This window comes from Silurus aristotelis (assembly GCF_946808225.1).
Source record: "Silurus aristotelis genome assembly, chromosome: 8".
Lineage (NCBI taxonomy): Eukaryota > Metazoa > Chordata > Actinopteri > Siluriformes > Siluridae > Silurus > Silurus aristotelis.
The window spans coordinates 6,843,155-6,860,678 of NC_139581.1; the positions used below are offsets into that span (position 1 = coordinate 6,843,155).

The 17,524-nt window shown below is 38.7% G+C and overlaps 1 protein-coding gene and 1 long non-coding RNA gene across 2 annotated transcripts in view; one reads left to right on the forward strand and one right to left on the reverse strand.

Annotated features, from left to right (window-relative positions):
• Positions 1-1,075: 1,075 nt before the first annotated feature.
• LOC310730529 (olfactory receptor 2AT4-like) lies at positions 1,076-2,032 on the reverse strand (the record flags this gene model as incomplete). The annotated part of the gene is made up of 1 exon (XM_083549550.1): positions 1,076-2,032. The coding sequence occupies one exon, from the start codon at positions 2,030-2,032 to the stop codon at positions 1,076-1,078; it is 957 nt and encodes a 318-aa protein (XP_083405676.1).
• Positions 2,033-8,680: 6,648 nt separating this feature from the next.
• The window catches only part of LOC310729726, a 58,723-nt gene continuing 49,879 nt past the window's right edge, over positions 8,681-17,524 (forward strand). Inside the window, exon 1 of the long non-coding RNA XR_014534624.1 lies at positions 8,681-8,975. This is a non-coding gene — a long non-coding RNA (uncharacterized lncRNA). The remainder of the gene's footprint in view (positions 8,976-17,524) is intronic.

A 17,524-nucleotide genomic window follows, 5' to 3' on the forward strand; every position in this document is an offset into this window, starting at 1 on the left:
ATTTAAGACATTTTTTTAATTAATAGAAAAAGTGTTTAGTCTGACAAACTCAATAATGGTTTAGAATGGCACACAAGTATGCGATTTGAGAAAAACTGTTAATTTTTTAGTGAAGTTCTTCTTGATTTAAAGAATGCATTGATGTATTTGTAAGGCCATTATTATTATTATTATTATTTATTATTATTTATTATTATTATTATTATTATTATTATTATTATTATTATTATTATTATTATTATGTGTGTGGTTTGTGATGGCCTGAGTTTTAATAAAGTAAATCAATCAATTCTATTAATGGATATATATTTTTGTTTGCAAATTATGTTGCAAAAAATGTTTTTATGAAAGGCAGGATGCTGGGCTCCTTTTCCATATAGCGCTCTAATGTCAAGTTCTGTATTATACTAAAACAACCATAAATAAACAGTTCTGTGATGTTAATTCAAACCTGACACTGAAGTGGCTGCTTTAGCAACATTTAAAAACACTTACAGATAATTACAAAGATGCAATACACTACATTCCAGCTTGATGAAGCTTACAATGCCTCAAGCTTGGCTTGGCATTTAATCCTAAATCCTAAATGCACTTTCAATTTCATTGCAAATTTATCTAAATTATATATTTAACCACTGTTGTTAATGAAGTAAAATTTGCAACGATCTGGAATCATTAGGTGTTATAAAACAACCAGGTTGTTTTCCAAAGTAAAATGTTTTTGATAAATATTGATTTGTTTGAATCAAGCAGAAGATTGGTAAATTTGCTATTATCGCAACAGAATCTGGAAGAACAAAATATCACAGCAAGTCATATTTTACAAAAGATACTGTATGCTTGTTTTCATGATCCTTAAAAAATATAGCAGCTCATGGAACATGAGAAAAATAAAGTTGCATTGTGTAACTTATTTTACATGAGATATTGTTTGATTTTCAGTAGTTAAAAAAATGACTAAGAGGTCTGATAGGAAATTAATGATTCAGGCTTTGAAACAGTCAGAAACAGTTTGAAACAATGTTTAATCCTTATCCAGATTGTCACAGATCAAGTACAGTATAATTTTCTTGTTCTATTTTACCCTCACTTGTCTTTGCTTTATTTTCCTCATTAATGTGTCTTTAATTTCTTTTGTCCTGAAGCAGTATATAAGTGGATTGATGAGGGCAGGGAAAATACTGTATACCATTATCAATGCAATATTGAGATTTGTTTCAAAACGATATCCAATAATAAATGCAACATAAACAAAACTTCTGGGGAGATAGTACAAGGTGATGATGAACAGCTGTGGAGTACATGTTAAAAAGGTTTTATATCGTCCCTCTTTATTTGAGATTTTCATGACTGAAATAATGATAGCCACATAAGAAAATATAATATAAAATAAAGGACCCCACAAAACTGTCATAGCAATAGAAGTACTAGTGGTTTTTATGGTTGTTACGTCTGCACATGCTAGGTTACTTATTGAAATATAATCACAGTAACAGTGACGTATAACATTTTGGCCACAGTAAGGCACACTAAGGGCATGTGCTGTAATAGCACCAAGTAAAAAGAGGGCTCCTATCCAAAGAACTGAACAAAGAATCATAATAGTAGAGTGTGTAATCAGAACTGGGTATCTCAGTGGGTTACATATGGCCACAAATCGATCAAGGGCCATTACTGCCATGAAAAATGATGTGCATGTCCCAAAATAATGAACAAAATACATTTGTGTAAAACAAGCATTGAATGACATGATCTCGGATGTCCAGTATTTAGCAATGATTCTGGGCAGAGTTGTAGTTCCAAATCCAAGATCTGATAGTGCAAGGTTACAGAAGATGATATAATTTGGCTTCTGCAGACTTTTTTCATATGCAACAAATACAAGGATGAAAATGTTCCCAGATGCCAGCATTAGATAAATCAAAAAGAAGAAGGTTCCTACTAATCCATAATACTCAACAGGAATTCCTGTGAATCCTTGGAGGACAAATTCAGGTATATTGCTCGTGCTGTTTTTGTACAATGTTATCATCTGACAAGAAAAAAAACAATTGTTTACAATATATTTTACACAAGATTAGGTGAATAATCTTTTGTAGGCTAAAACATTAATCTTTGATTTAGTGAAATTATATGTTAATGTAAAAAGTACAAAATGCAGTAGCACTGTATCCAGAACTCTTGATTCATACCTTTCTTAAATTTTGGTCCAGGCTCTTACAATGCTGCCCACAGACTGAGGGATGAAGCCTGGTCTTGTTGAGATTTTAAACACTTACTCTTGAGGCTTTGAGGATACTTTGACGTAATCGTATACATCTAATCACACCCAAAAGTGGTTCCAAATCATTTGCCTATAGTGAATATATAATTTATTCAGAGTTTCCTATTATAAACAAAGAGAGTCTTTGGCATTATATTTTTTAGAAGTAAGGTACAGCTAATGTTATTTAAAAATGTAATATATATGTAATGTATGATATTTATCAAAATATTCTTTTTTGTCTTGTAGATTTTTGACAGCTTTTTAAATTCAAGCTTTCATTGTTTGTAATAATAATCATGTAGTTTATTACATGCCAGTTTTCTTTGAGGCCACCAGGAACACAGCACAAATTCAACCATGTGCAGACAGGATGTTACTTTCAGATATGCTTGAAAATATAAATAATCAGGTTTATCCATTTAGAATGTTTTCAACCTCAGATGGACTCTTTGTTTCATGCCTGTTCTTAATACTCAAGTGCGATCTCAAAATTAATTTTTTACTTTAATGGCAGGGATCATAATTACAGGTTACATAGAAGAATTCCTTATTAAACATGGCCCGGTTGTGTAATTCTATACATCCTCTTTGTGCATGCAGGTAGGAATTGGATTTGAATGGTGTTCAGGCATACTTATATTAACTAGAGTTTCTAGACATCCCAAAACTTCCCCACTGAAAACCAGTGCTAAATTGTAGTTATTTCTAGAGCAATAAATAATTAATCATATTTCTTATGGTGAATTGCAAGCAGGCCACTGTGTTTACATATCTCCATTACAATATATATATATATAGCGGAACGTGAGATGAGCAGCAAAAGCATAGAATGAACACCGGCAGGATCGGGGGGTGAATCCGTGATGCGCTTTGGGAAGAAAAGAGCAGCCGTTGAGAGAGTGCCGGTGGGAAGACACGTACCGGGATACGCATGAGCGATAACAACGACCGCCGTGAACCAACATATACCAACAATAATGGACAGTGAGAGTGTGGAAGTTTAAATAGGAGCTGGTGATGATGATAAACGAGCACCATATGTGTGCGATTGAAGCCGGGAGCTTCAGAGAAAGCTGCCGAGAAAACACCTGACACGCTGAAGGGGGCTGAAGGGGGCGTGGCAGGTGGATTCCTGACAGATAAACATGTACTGTATGTATTTTTATAACATGCCTTCATCAAACAAATCGCGGCAACGCTGTTGTGTAAAAAAAACCTTCGAAAAAACGTGCATGCACATTCTCATTTATTAACGCACATCATGTACATAAAGAAATTTCAAGCACGTTAATATACTGCCGCCATTTTGGTTTTCGTTTATCTCGATCATCGGTTACCTCGATGCTTTTTGGCGACCCCCTAGGACATCGACATAACCGGGTTCCACTGTGTGTGTATATATATATATATATATATATATATATATATATATATATATATATATATATATATATATATATATATACACACACACACCTTTCTTTCCTATCTATATATATATATATATAAAGCTCAAATACCACTGACTGACTCATTCACTCATCACGAAATCTCAAAAACCACTGAACGTATTGCAATGAAATTTGGAACATACCTTCATCTTGGGTCTTAGGTGCTCACTAAGAAAGGGTTTTGAAAAATTCGCCCTGGATCGCAGCTAACTCGCGAAAAACACGATTTCTCACGCATTGTAAATTCTTCGAAATAACATTACGGATCTTAATGAAACTTAGTACATTGTTTCTTATTACATGTTAGATGCACGATAAAAATTATTTTTAAAGTAGTTTGTAGTATCGGTACTACAAAGGGGTAGTACGTTATTTGTTGACGTTACGTTCTGATCTCTGATCATCCAGTCCTGCCCAGTGCTTACTGCTTATTGCCATATTGCTTAGCTGTCTGCCTTCCGTAGCGAAGCACGGGCACTTTCAGCTAGTGTATATATATATATATATATATATATATATATATATATATATATATATATATATATATATATATATATAATTTTTTTGTTTGTTTGTTTATTTTAATTTATATAGTGAGAATCACTATTTATGATGTGCTTATTTATGATATCCCAGCTTCCTAGCATTACTGGGATATGCGAAAAAATAATTTAATTGTGCTGTGAAGTACATGTGACAAGTATAAAGCCCCTTTCTTTCCTTTCCAGAGTTTATTTTAATAAGTAACAAACATGAAACTAAATAAAAATACATAGCCCAAAACAGGAAATCAGGCCAGGAGATCTACAAAAAGATATAAAAGTGTAAATCCAGACTAAATATCCAGACAAACCATGATATAGGGATCGCAGCTAACTCGCGAAAAACACGATTTCTCACGCATTGTAAATTCTTCGAAATAACATTACGGATCTTAATGAAACTTAGTACATTGTTTCTTATTACATGTTAGATGCACGATAAAAATTATTTTTAAAGTAGTTTGTAGTATCGGTACTACAAAGGGGTAGTACGTTATTTGTTGACGTTACGTTCTGATCTCTGATCATCCAGTCCTGCCCAGTGCTTACTGCTTATTGCCATATTGCTTAGCTGTCTGCCTTCCGTAGCGAAGCACGGGCACTTTCAGCTAGTGTATATATATATATATATATATATATATATATATATATATATATATATATATATATATATATATATATATAATTTTTTTGTTTGTTTGTTTATTTTAATTTATATAGTGAGAATCACTATTTATGATGTGCTTATTTATGATATCCCAGCTTCCTAGCATTACTGGGATATGCGAAAAAATAATTTAATTGTGCTGTGAAGTACATGTGACAAGTATAAAGCCCCTTTCTTTCCTTTCCAGAGTTTATTTTAATAAGTAACAAACATGAAACTAAATAAAAATACATAGCCCAAAACAGGAAATCAGGCCAGGAGATCTACAAAAAGATATAAAAGTGTAAATCCAGACTAAATATCCAGACAAACCATGATATAGGGATCGCAGCTAACTCGCGAAAAACACGATTTCTCACGCATTGTAAATTCTTCGAAATAACATTACGGATCTTAATGAAACTTAGTACATTGTTTCTTATTACATGTTAGATGCACGATAAAAATTATTTTTAAAGTAGTTTGTAGTATCGGTACTACAAAGGGGTAGTACGTTATTTGTTGACGTTACGTTCTGATCTCTGATCATCCAGTCCTGCCCAGTGCTTACTGCTTATTGCCATATTGCTTAGCTGTCTGCCTTCCGTAGCGAAGCACGGGCACTTTCAGCTAGTGTATATATATATATATATATATATATATATATATATATATATATATATATATATATATATATATATATATATATATATATAATTTTTTTGTTTGTTTGTTTATTTTAATTTATATAGTGAGAATCACTATTTATGATGTGCTTATTTATGATATCCCAGCTTCCTAGCATTACTGGGATATGCGAAAAAATAATTTAATTGTGCTGTGAAGTACATGTGACAAGTATAAAGCCCCTTTCTTTCCTTTCCAGAGTTTATTTTAATAAGTAACAAACATGAAACTAAATAAAAATACATAGCCCAAAACAGGAAATCAGGCCAGGAGATCTACAAAAAGATATAAAAGTGTAAATCCAGACTAAATATCCAGACAAACCATGATATAGGGATCGCAGCTAACTCGCGAAAAACACGATTTCTCACGCATTGTAAATTCTTCGAAATAACATTACGGATCTTAATGAAACTTAGTACATTGTTTCTTATTACATGTTAGATGCACGATAAAAATTATTTTTAAAGTAGTTTGTAGTATCGGTACTACAAAGGGGTAGTACGTTATTTGTTGACGTTACGTTCTGATCTCTGATCATCCAGTCCTGCCCAGTGCTTACTGCTTATTGCCATATTGCTTAGCTGTCTGCCTTCCGTAGCGAAGCACGGGCACTTTCAGCTAGTGTATATATATATATATATATATATATATATATATATATATATATATATATATATATATATATATATATAATTTTTTTGTTTGTTTGTTTATTTTAATTTATATAGTGAGAATCACTATTTATGATGTGCTTATTTATGATATCCCAGCTTCCTAGCATTACTGGGATATGCGAAAAAATAATTTAATTGTGCTGTGAAGTACATGTGACAAGTATAAAGCCCCTTTCTTTCCTTTCCAGAGTTTATTTTAATAAGTAACAAACATGAAACTAAATAAAAATACATAGCCCAAAACAGGAAATCAGGCCAGGAGATCTACAAAAAGATATAAAAGTGTAAATCCAGACTAAATATCCAGACAAACCATGATATACTGTACATATCATAAAAATTTAGCAAAATGGCTTGGTATGTTTCTAAGTACATTTGTATATAACTTTGGAAAGACTGTGTGTGACTCTGTATCATTATAGATGTGCTTGATAGAATATGCTGAGGTCAATCAGTAATCAGGTGACCTTAAACATAAGAGTGATTGTGAGTGATGGGATATAGAATCTTACATCAGCAATGTTGTAGAGCATTCTGACAAGTTGAATCCATGGCTGAGTGCAGCATTGACTTGACATCAGACAGATTAGTTATGAAAAAATTAAGCTGTTTTTGTTGTTTTTGTTTTTTTGGTGAAGGCCAAAAAAAAAAAAAGAAAAAAGGAACTAAAGAAATAAAATGCAGCAAAAAAAAGTCATTGGTATGTTCTTGTTTAATTTATAAAAAAAGACTGAATGTTCATATTTTAGTCAAGAGTTGAGAGATTATCCAATAATTGTATGTAAATCTGATTGCTTTTTTCTTTTTTTGTGAGTTTTGCACCATAATCATGAAACAGTAGGTTAAACTAAGGTGAACTGAACCCATAAGGGTTGCCTGGATTCACAATGATTGTAGCAGAGATGATGACTTGGTAGAGGCATATAGATTATTATTATTATATTTATTATATAGATTATAACTTGGCCAAAAACCGATTAATGATAGTAGACATGCAGCATTTAGGGGTGCGAGGATGACTCTTTCGTTTATCAGCAACTTTACACATGATAAAAAAAAATTTGCTGGACATTTAAATGCTCAGTTCTCCTAACATCAGCTTGAAAGGCTTTTATTAACATTCAGTGCTCTTTTGTAGATTTGATGGCCTGAATGCCCACAATAGAATTAATGAATCAGGTCCTCTCATTTTTTTTTATTTATACACAAAATGGTGTTTTAACTCACAAAAAGATAATTTGGAAAAAGGGTTTAATTATTATGATTACAAACATTACAAACAAGAATTAAAAATATATAACAATACAAAGGTACTTATCAAATACACACTTTAAATCTGGTAAAAAGATGCATATTACTAATTATTTACTCATGATGTCACACGTATTAGTAATACTATTAACCTTTACCAGAACTAACACATCCACATCCACATCCACACACACACACACACACACACACACACACACACACACACACACACACACATCCCTACAACATATATTATTTAATTTGTGCTGTTAATAAAAGACTGCTGTTAAATTTCATTTTTAAGTAATAATATAAAAAATCTGGATAATTTATTTTGAATTTAAACAATAGGCAATCTCTTTCTGCACAGAATATACACTCACTGGCCACAAACTCACTGGCCACAAACACTGAAACAATCTTTGCTATCTATCCATCCGTTTTTCCTCTTTTAATAATCCTTAATTGTTTTTGTCTTCCTGACTTGTGCCTGTAATTAGTTAACTCGACTATCACTAGTGTTGTTTATATTTATTTTCTCTCACTCACATCTCTGTATAATAAATCTGTCCGTGACTATAAGCACTATGCCGGTTGTTTGTCTGCATTCGAGCACAGGTGAGGACTCGTTCGAGTTGCAAACGGTGGCGTTGGAGATGGAGGCATTGGAGAAACAGATTCGCGAGCTTCATGCAAAGCATGACCGGCTGCGAGAGCGGAAAGCGGCGCTGGAAACATCCCGGGCGGACACGCACTCATCCCAGGTAAACTCCCGGGTTGAACCTAACGCTCCCAGCACATCAACTCCGCGTGCTTCTCTGCCCAGGCCCAGCGCACCTACAACTCCGGCACCGGTGCAACATGGACCCTGGATGCGGCCGCGGCGGAAGAGACAAGCCAAGCCCCGATCGAGGACGTCTCCACCTCCACCACCGGCCTTCGAGATCTCGACCGAGAACCGCTTCGTCCCCCTCCACGAGACGGAACGCGACACTGTTATTCTCGGAGATTCCATCGTCCAGCATGTCCGCGCTACCCGAGCTAAAGGTAAGGTGCACACTCGCTGTTTTCCTGGTGCTCGTGTTCTGGATGTCGCTGCGCGGGTACCCGCGATCCTGAACGAGAACTTCGGAGCGGTTGCGGCAAACGGAGATCTTAAAGAGGGACTTCAGGATCCTGGTGGAGACGGTACGCAGCACATCACCCACAACGAGGATCATTGTGTCAGGACCTCTTCCCACTTACCAGCGAGGGGCTGAGAAGTTTAGTAGACTTTTAGCTCTAAATGAATGGTTACAGTCATGGTGTCGAGAACATAAACTTCTCTTTGTTAATAACTGGAACTGTTTCTGGGAGCGTCCTAGGTTCTTCCGCCCTGATGGCCTGCACCCCAGCAGAGTTGGAGCAGCAGTGCTATCAGATAACATCTCTAGGATACTTCACACCATCTGACTGGTAAGACATCAAGAAATCTTCAACTATAAGAACACGCATACTACAGACCAAATAGTTACAAGTTCACACACAGCACAGTTTATAGAAACCGTATCTATTCCTAGTGTAGTAAAACCAAGAATTACATACACAAGATCCAGAAATAATCTTATTGCAGTAAAAAGTGAAAAATGCCAGATAAACAAACACAAAAAAGTTCTAAAGTTCGGTCTTTTAAACATTAGATCACTTGCACCCAAAGCACTGATTGTAAATGAGATGATCACAGATAATAATCTCGATGCACTCTGTCTCACTGAGACCTGGATTAAACCAGGTGATTATATGGGTCTAAACGAGTCGACACCGTCAGGATATGTTTATAAGCATGAGCCTCGTCAGACTGGTCGTGGGGGGGGTGTAGGAACCATTTATAGTGCTTCTCTTAATGTTAGTCAGAGATTAGGATTCAGCTTTAAATCATTTGAAGTGCTCGTTCTTAAAATTGCACTTTCAGACATGCATAGAAAACTCGCTCTGGTCACCGTGTACAGACCCCCAGGACCCTACGCTGATTTTCTTCATGAGTTTGCTTGTTTTCTCTCAGACCTCTTGATCAGTTTTGATAAAGTGCTGCTTGTAGGAGATTTTAATATTCATGTAGATGATGCAAACGATGCCCTAGGATTATCATTTGTCGATTTACTAAACTCTTTTGGAGTTAAACAAAACGTCACCAGACCAACCCACCGTTTTAACCACACACTAGACTTAATAATATCCCACGGAGCAGACGTCACTGATATAGATATTTTACCTCAGAATGATGACATAACAGACCATTACCTCATACTGTTCACACTACCGGTAGAGCAGATTAACCGTGTTTCACCACGGTATCAACTTGGTAGGACTATTATTCCAACCACTAAGGACAGATTCATAAATAACCTGCCTGATTTATCTTAGTTTCACATTAAACCCATAACTGCTGATCATCTTGATGAGATGGCGAACAACATAGACCTTATCCTCACTAGCACTTTAGACACTGTTGCCCCCATCCGGTTAAAAAAGGTTCGAGAACAAGCACCTGCACCTTGGTATAATAGTCATACGCATGCCCTAAAGAGAACAACACGTAATCTGGAGAGAAAATGGAGGAAAACTAAATTGGAGGTATTTAGAATTGCGTATAAAGACAGTATGCTTAGCTACAGACAGGCGCTAAAAGCTGCTAGAGCTAAACACCTGAGCAAACTCATAGAAAATAACAAAAACAATCCCAGGTTCCTTTTCAGTACAGTCGCTAAATTAACAACAAATCAGGGATCTGAAAAATGTGTTCCATCACAGTTTAGTAGTGAAGACTTTATGAATTTCTTCACTGAAAAAATAGATAACATTAGAAAAACAATTGTGTCAGTTCAACCTCTGACAGCATCTCCCGACACAATCGTACTTACAACCCCACAACTACACTGTTTTATATGTATAGGACAGGAAGAGCTGTATGATGCTATTATGAAAGCTAAATCAACAACATGTCAGTTAGATCCAATTCCCACTAAACTACTGAAGGAAGTGTTATATACAGCTGGTGAGCCTCTTCTCAATATTATTAACTCCTCACTATCGTTAGGTCACGTCCCTAAATCTCTTAAGTTAGCAGTTATTAAGCCCCTCATTAAAAAACCTAATCTGGATCCAAACACGCTATCGAATTACAGACCAATTTCAAATCTCCCATTTATGTCTAAGATTTTAGAAAAGATTGTCGCTGCCCAGTTATGTAACCACTTGCAAGAGAACAATATCTTTGAAGAGTTTCAGTCAGGTTTTAGGCCCCATCATAGCACAGAAACTGCTCTAGTTAAAATCACTAATGACCTGTTTTTAGCTTCAGACCAAGGCTACATCTCCCTATTTGTTTTACTAGATCTTAGTGCTGCGTTCGACACTATAGATCATGATCTTCTCCTCGATCGCTTACAGAATTACATCGGTATTCAGGGACAGGCATTAAGCTGGTTTAAATCCTACCTGTCCAATCGTTACCATTTCGTAGATTTAAATGGAGAGCTATCCAGGATAATGCTAGTAAATTATGGCGTGCCACAAGGGTCAGTTCTAGGACCCCTGCTTTTTACAATATACATGCTTCCATTAGGAAATATTATAAGAAGGCATGGAATTAGCTTCCATTGTTATGCTGATGATACCCAGCTATATATTTCATCCAAACCAGGCGATACAGCTCAATTAGCTCGCATAACTGAGTGTGTTGAAGAAATAAGAGATTGGATGACCCATAACTTTCTGCTATTAAATTCTGATAAAACGGAGATTTTGCTCATCGGCCCAAAAAATAGTACACAGAAGCTCCAGCATCTCAGCCTGCATTTAGACGGTTGTTCTGTAACTACTAGTTCAACGGTAAAAGACCTGGGAGTTATTTTAGACAGCAACTTATCTTTTAAAAATTACATCACTCAAGTTACAAAAACAGCCTTCTTTCACCTTAGAAATATTTCTAAGCTAAGAAATATCTTATCTATATCTGATGCAGAGAAGCTCATCCATGCGTTTATGACCTCTAGAATAGACTACTGTAATGCATTACTAGGTGGATGTCCTGCATCATTAATAAACAAGCTTCAGTTAGTTCAGAATGCCGCAGCAAGAGTTCTTACTAGGTCAAGAAAACACGATCATATAACCCCAATCTTATCGTCCCTACATTGGCTTCCTATTAAGTTTCGAATAGACTTTAAACTACTGCTACTCACTTATAAAGCACTAAATGGTTTGGCTCCCATGTATCTATCCAGTCTTTTAACACACTACAATCCGTCACGCTCCCTGAGATCTCAAAACTCTGGGCTTCTAGTAGTTCCTAGAATAGCAAAGTCCACTAAAGGCGGTAGAGCATTTTCACATTTAGCTCCTAAACTCTGGAATAGTCTTCCTGACAGTGTTCGGGGTTCAGATACACTCTCCCAGTTTAAGTGTAGATTAAAAACATATCTTTTTAGCAAAGCCTACACATAACACACATCACACACATCACATCACAACCTTGTGCTCCAGAATATATGATTACATGCACATTATCAACTTGTGCTGTTAATATCATGAACAGCAGCTACGCTAATTCCTCTCCACTGCTTCTCTTTCTCTCCCCATCCCGAGGCATCCTGAGGTTTGACCAGCTCCAGTCACGTCCCACCTCGTGAAGATTATGGACCTATGGATGATCATGGAGAAGTAGATGCCGAGTGTTTAAAGGCCCTGGCATGGAGAAGCTGATGCTGGATCTATGATGATCACAAATTGTTCTGTATTGTTGAAAGATTTATGACCAAACTCTTGATGTCACCCATATGAGGATGGGTTCCCCTTTGAGTCTGGTTCCTCTCAAGGTTTCTTCCTCATATCATCCAAGGGAGTTTTTCCTTGCCACTGTCGCCACGGCTTGCTCATCAGGGACAAACGCACACCATTCACCTTCACTGTTGTTTTCTGTAAAGCTGCTTTGAGACAATGTCTGTTGTGAAAAGCGCTATACAAATAAACTTGACTTGACTTGACTTGACTTTATTGGGTACACCTGTCCAACTGCTCGTTAACGCAAATTTCTAATCAGCCAATCACATGGCAGCAACTCAATGCATTTAGGCATGTAGACATGGTCAAGATGATCTGCTGCAGTTCAAACCGAGCATCAGAATGGGGAAAAAAGGTGATTTAAGTGACTTTGAACCTGGCATGGTTGTTGGTGCCAGACGGGCTGGTCTAAATATTTCAGAAACTGCTGATCTACTGGGATTTTCATGCACAACCATCTCTAGGGTTTACAGAGAATGGTCCGAAAAATAGAAAATATCCAGTGAGCTTCAGTTCTGTGGGCGCAAATGCCTTGTTGATGCCAGAGGTCAGAGGAGAATGGCCAGACTGGTTCGAGCTGATAGAAAGGCAACAGTAACTCAAATAACCACTCGTTACAACTGAGGTATGCAGAAGAGCATCTCTGAACGCACAACACGTCGAACCTTGAGGCGGATGGGCTACAGCAGCAGAAGACCACACCGGGTGCCACTCCTGACAGCTAAGAACAGGAAACTGAGGCTACAATTCGCACAGGCTTACCAAAATTGGACAATAGAAAATTGGAAAAACGTTGCCTGGTCTGATGAGTCTCAATTTCTGCTGCAACATTCGGATGGTAGGGTCAGAATTTGGCTTCAACAACATGAAAGCATGGATCCATCCTGCCTTGTATCAATGGTTGAGGCTGCTGGTGGTGGTGTAATGGTGTGGGGGATATTTTCTTGGCAAATTTTTCAAAAGAGTATTGTTGCTGGTTTTTGAAAAAGCAAAAAAAAAAACCTCACTGAAATAAGGCCACAAAACCTATAGTAAACTTGTTTTTGAGAACAGATCTTCTAATGTAGGTTTTTTTTTTAATCATGTGAAAATCATCCTGCCTGCTCATTCACATTAAACAATACATTGATTTAAAATTTAAAAGACACTTTCTACTTTGAAAGGCCATATGCGAAGAGGCGTCGACATGCTGTGACTGACAGCTTTGTAGACAATGGGTCGCATAATGAGCTGTGGATTATGAGCTGTGGATTACATAATGAGCTGTGGCTCACTGAGCCAGGATCTGAGTGAGAAGTACAGTACTACAAGAAAGAAAGTGTTTCCTTTGTGGTTTATTTAAAATACATATTAGCAAGGACAGCATTAAAAAGGGAATTGTGTAACAATAAAACAATACAGTACAGTATGTATAAAAAATAAAGAGTGCAACAAAAACAATAACACAATACACTACAGTAGGGTTCCTTAAATCCTAGCCTGTAGGGCTACAATACTATGGATTTTATATATATATATAAACCTCTTTGCAACAATAACAATAAAACAATACACTACAATACTATGCAAAATCCCTGTGCCACTCTTGAAAGCAGTTCCTGTTCAACTGTAGACACAGGTGAACATCGCATGCCAGGCATTTCCATGGTGTTTTGTGGTGCTTACCATGCAACATTTTGCAATGTACACAGCTCTTGTGGCCAGCAGTGGCAACATTTCTGACATCAGAGGACAGGTTAGCTCCTGGAACTGATACATGATCAGAGTTAGTCCGTTTTGGCATTACTTTCTGTGTGACGCTACAAAGCTCGGCAGTAAGTTGTTCCATAAATTCTTTATGGGACACGTCACCATACAGTTCTTTATGCACAATTAAATTGTTGGTGGCAGCGATGTCCAAGAAGTGTAGAAAAATCATTCGGTACCACTTCCTTGTTTTGTGCTGTGCTGTGTAGTATTGTAACAGTTGATCAGACAGGTCAACGCCCCCCATGTGCTGGCTGTATGCAGTTACAAGTGCAGTGCATGGAAATGTCTTTGTGCAGGTGCTTGATCACATCTGTTCATGAAACACACACACACAAACACATGAACATCACTAATTGTGTCACTGATAAAGTTGTTTGCATATGTCATACAATGCAATAATGATTTAAACTAAATATAATTTAAGAAAATATAAAATATGTACTTACTCAGGATGATTCTCGGTTAAACTCAAAATGGAGCGACGCCTGCGTGGCCTGGTGTGAGTTTTCAGGGAAGGCAAGGGTGATGCAGCCACATTCCTAAAAATAACCAAACAATATATTTTAGGATGATGAATACACTTGAACAATATATATTTGTTAGCATGCATTGTACATGTAGCATTTACACCTCAGCATTCCGGAACATCTCTGTTAGCTAACACTACATAACAGCCTTTCAGGATGATAAGTGACACTAACCAAAACTGAACTGAGGCTAAAATATATTATTTATATTTATATTATATTTATTCCAAACATATTTTTTTATTTATTTCACCGACTTATTCTAAAACTACATACTTTAAGCTGTCTAAAGATATATTGTTTATTTCCGTGTGTCAGATACTGGCCGAGTTTCAGCGCTTTTTAATGACGTGTTTCTAAATGAAGATCACGCAGACAAAGGCGACAGACGGCGCACCCTGAATATTTTATTCATTTAAAAAAAATACAACGTTTTGTTTATATGGTGAGCATACACAAATGAAAGTAGACCCTTTACAGATTTAAATAATGTATTACTTTGACATGTTTGATCAAATATGACAGAGCAGTTTAAGGTCTTTTTGCTGGCATCTGAAAAAAAAGCACGTTTGGGTGCCGGCGGCCATTCAGACTCCAGAGGGTTAAAGGGCCTGTAGATCCCCTACTCTCCTTAGAGAGAAAATAGCCAAGAGGAACACAATGTTGACTGTGAGGTGCCTCCAAGAAGTGTCGGCCAATGGCTCAACGGGGGTCTTAGATAGAGCCTCCAGTACATTAGCCAGGTCCCACCCAGGCACTCTAGGTTGCAGAGAAAATGCGTCTCTGGGTCTCTGCACAGTGATTGCCCCACCCAGGGAGCATGATAGGCCGAAATGGCAGATGTGTAGACTCTGAGGGTAGATGGAGCCAGCCCTTTGTCAAATTGTTATTGAAGAAATGACAGCATTGAACCAACCAGGCAGTTAACTAAATCCAGTCGGTGCTGCTCGCACCACACAGTAAACAGGCACCATCTTGCGGCATACAACCTCTTCATGGGAGGAGCTCTGGAAAGGAGAATGGTCTCTATGCCCTCATTGGAGAGACCCCCTTAGTGGCCACAGCCTCCACAACTCTGGGCAGGGTCTGAATAATTGGACCCCCTGCAGAAAAAAGATCCCTCCTAAAAGAAATTTCCAAGGGAGGGTTCTCAAGGAGGGCTACAATGTCTGCAAACCACGGTCTGCCCCACCACTATGGAGCCACCAGGAGGAGACTGACTCCATCCCAGTGAACTCTTTCCAAAACTCATGGAAGCAGCACAACGGGGGGAAGGATACAGGTGTAGCCTTGGCAATGCCTGAGCCAAGGCGTCCAGCTGCAGAGGGGCTGGGGCAGTAAGGGAGAACCAAAGGGGACAGTGCAACGTCTCTTGAGTCGCAAACAAGTCTACATGAGCCCTGTCGAATCTCTCCCAGATCTGCTCTACCACCTGACGCCTTGGCTCAGGCGCCTTGGCTCAGGCATTGCCAAGGCTACACCTGTATCCTTCCCCCCGTCGTGCTGCTTCCATGAGTTTTGGAAAGAGTTCACTGGGATGGAGTCAGTCTCCTCCTAGTGGCTCCATAGTGGTGGGGCAGACCGTGGTTTGCAGACATTGTAGCCCTCCTCGAGAACCCTCCCTTGAAAATTTCTGGAGACACCAGACGCCTTTCCCCAGGGCTCAACCCCAGTCTTGACAGGGCGTCTGCTGCTTCGAGTAGGTGGCCCACGATATATGCTGCTCTTAAGAAACGCAGCTTCCCTTGTGCCCACAGGAGGACTTGGCGTGCCAGCCTTTACAGGAAGTGTGAGCACAGACCCCTTGGTGGTTGAAGTACGAGAACAGATCAACACATGGTGACCTCATGGTATGGTAGAAATGCTTCAATGCAAGAAGCACAGCCAGAATCTGTAGACAATTAATGTGCCACAGCAGATGGGGATTGAAAGCGTCTTATGTGCCAAGTGGAATCACAATTGGAAGCTGCTGCCAGGGGAAAAGGGTTGAATCCCATATGGTGCCTAAATAAGTGGGCCACAGCCACAGCCACAGCTTCCACATCTCAGGGCGGGGTGAGCTATTGCTCCCCCTGATTAAAAGAAGAGATCCCCCCTCAGAGGAATCTCCCATGGAGGCTGTTTGAGAAGGGCCACCAGGTCTGTGAATCATGGATGGCCCGGCCACCGTGGGGTGACCAGGAGGAGATGGACTTTGTCCCGGCGAATTCTTTCCAGAACTCCCGGAAGCAGCGCAACAGGGGAAAGGCGTAAAGGCACAGCTTTGGCCATGGTTGTGCCATTGCATCCAGTCCCACTGGGGCTGGAGGATATAGGGAGAACCACAGGGGACAGTGTGTCTTATCTAAAGATGCAAACAGGTCTACTTGGGTTTTGGCAAATTTCTCCCAAATCTGCTCCACCACCTGAGGGTGGTGGCACCACTCCCCGGTTTCAACAGGGTGTCTGCTGCTTTGTTAAATCAGCCTGGGATTTAAGCTGCTCTGAGGGAGAGGAGCTTCCCCTGGGCCCACAGGAGGATCTGGCATGCCAGCCTGTACAGGGTGCACAAGCACAGAAGTTTACAGAGGTTTTGTTTGAGCAGATAAACACATGATGGCCTCTTAAGTCTGGGAGGAAGTGCTTCAAATCCAGAAGCACGGCCAGCATTTCTAGGCAATTGATGTGCCACCGTAGTTGGGGACTCTCCAGAGGCCACTCATGACCGCTCCCCATCCCGTGAGGGACGCATCCATCATTAGCACTGTGCGACAAACGGAAACTCCCAACATGGGGCAGGAGCAGGAACCTGGGATCTCTCCATGCATCTAAGGTATGCAGGCATCGCCATGTGAGCTTGATCGTGCGGAGGGGATTGCCCTTCTGAAAGAACCCCTGGGCCTTGAGCTACTTCTGAAGGGGTCTCAT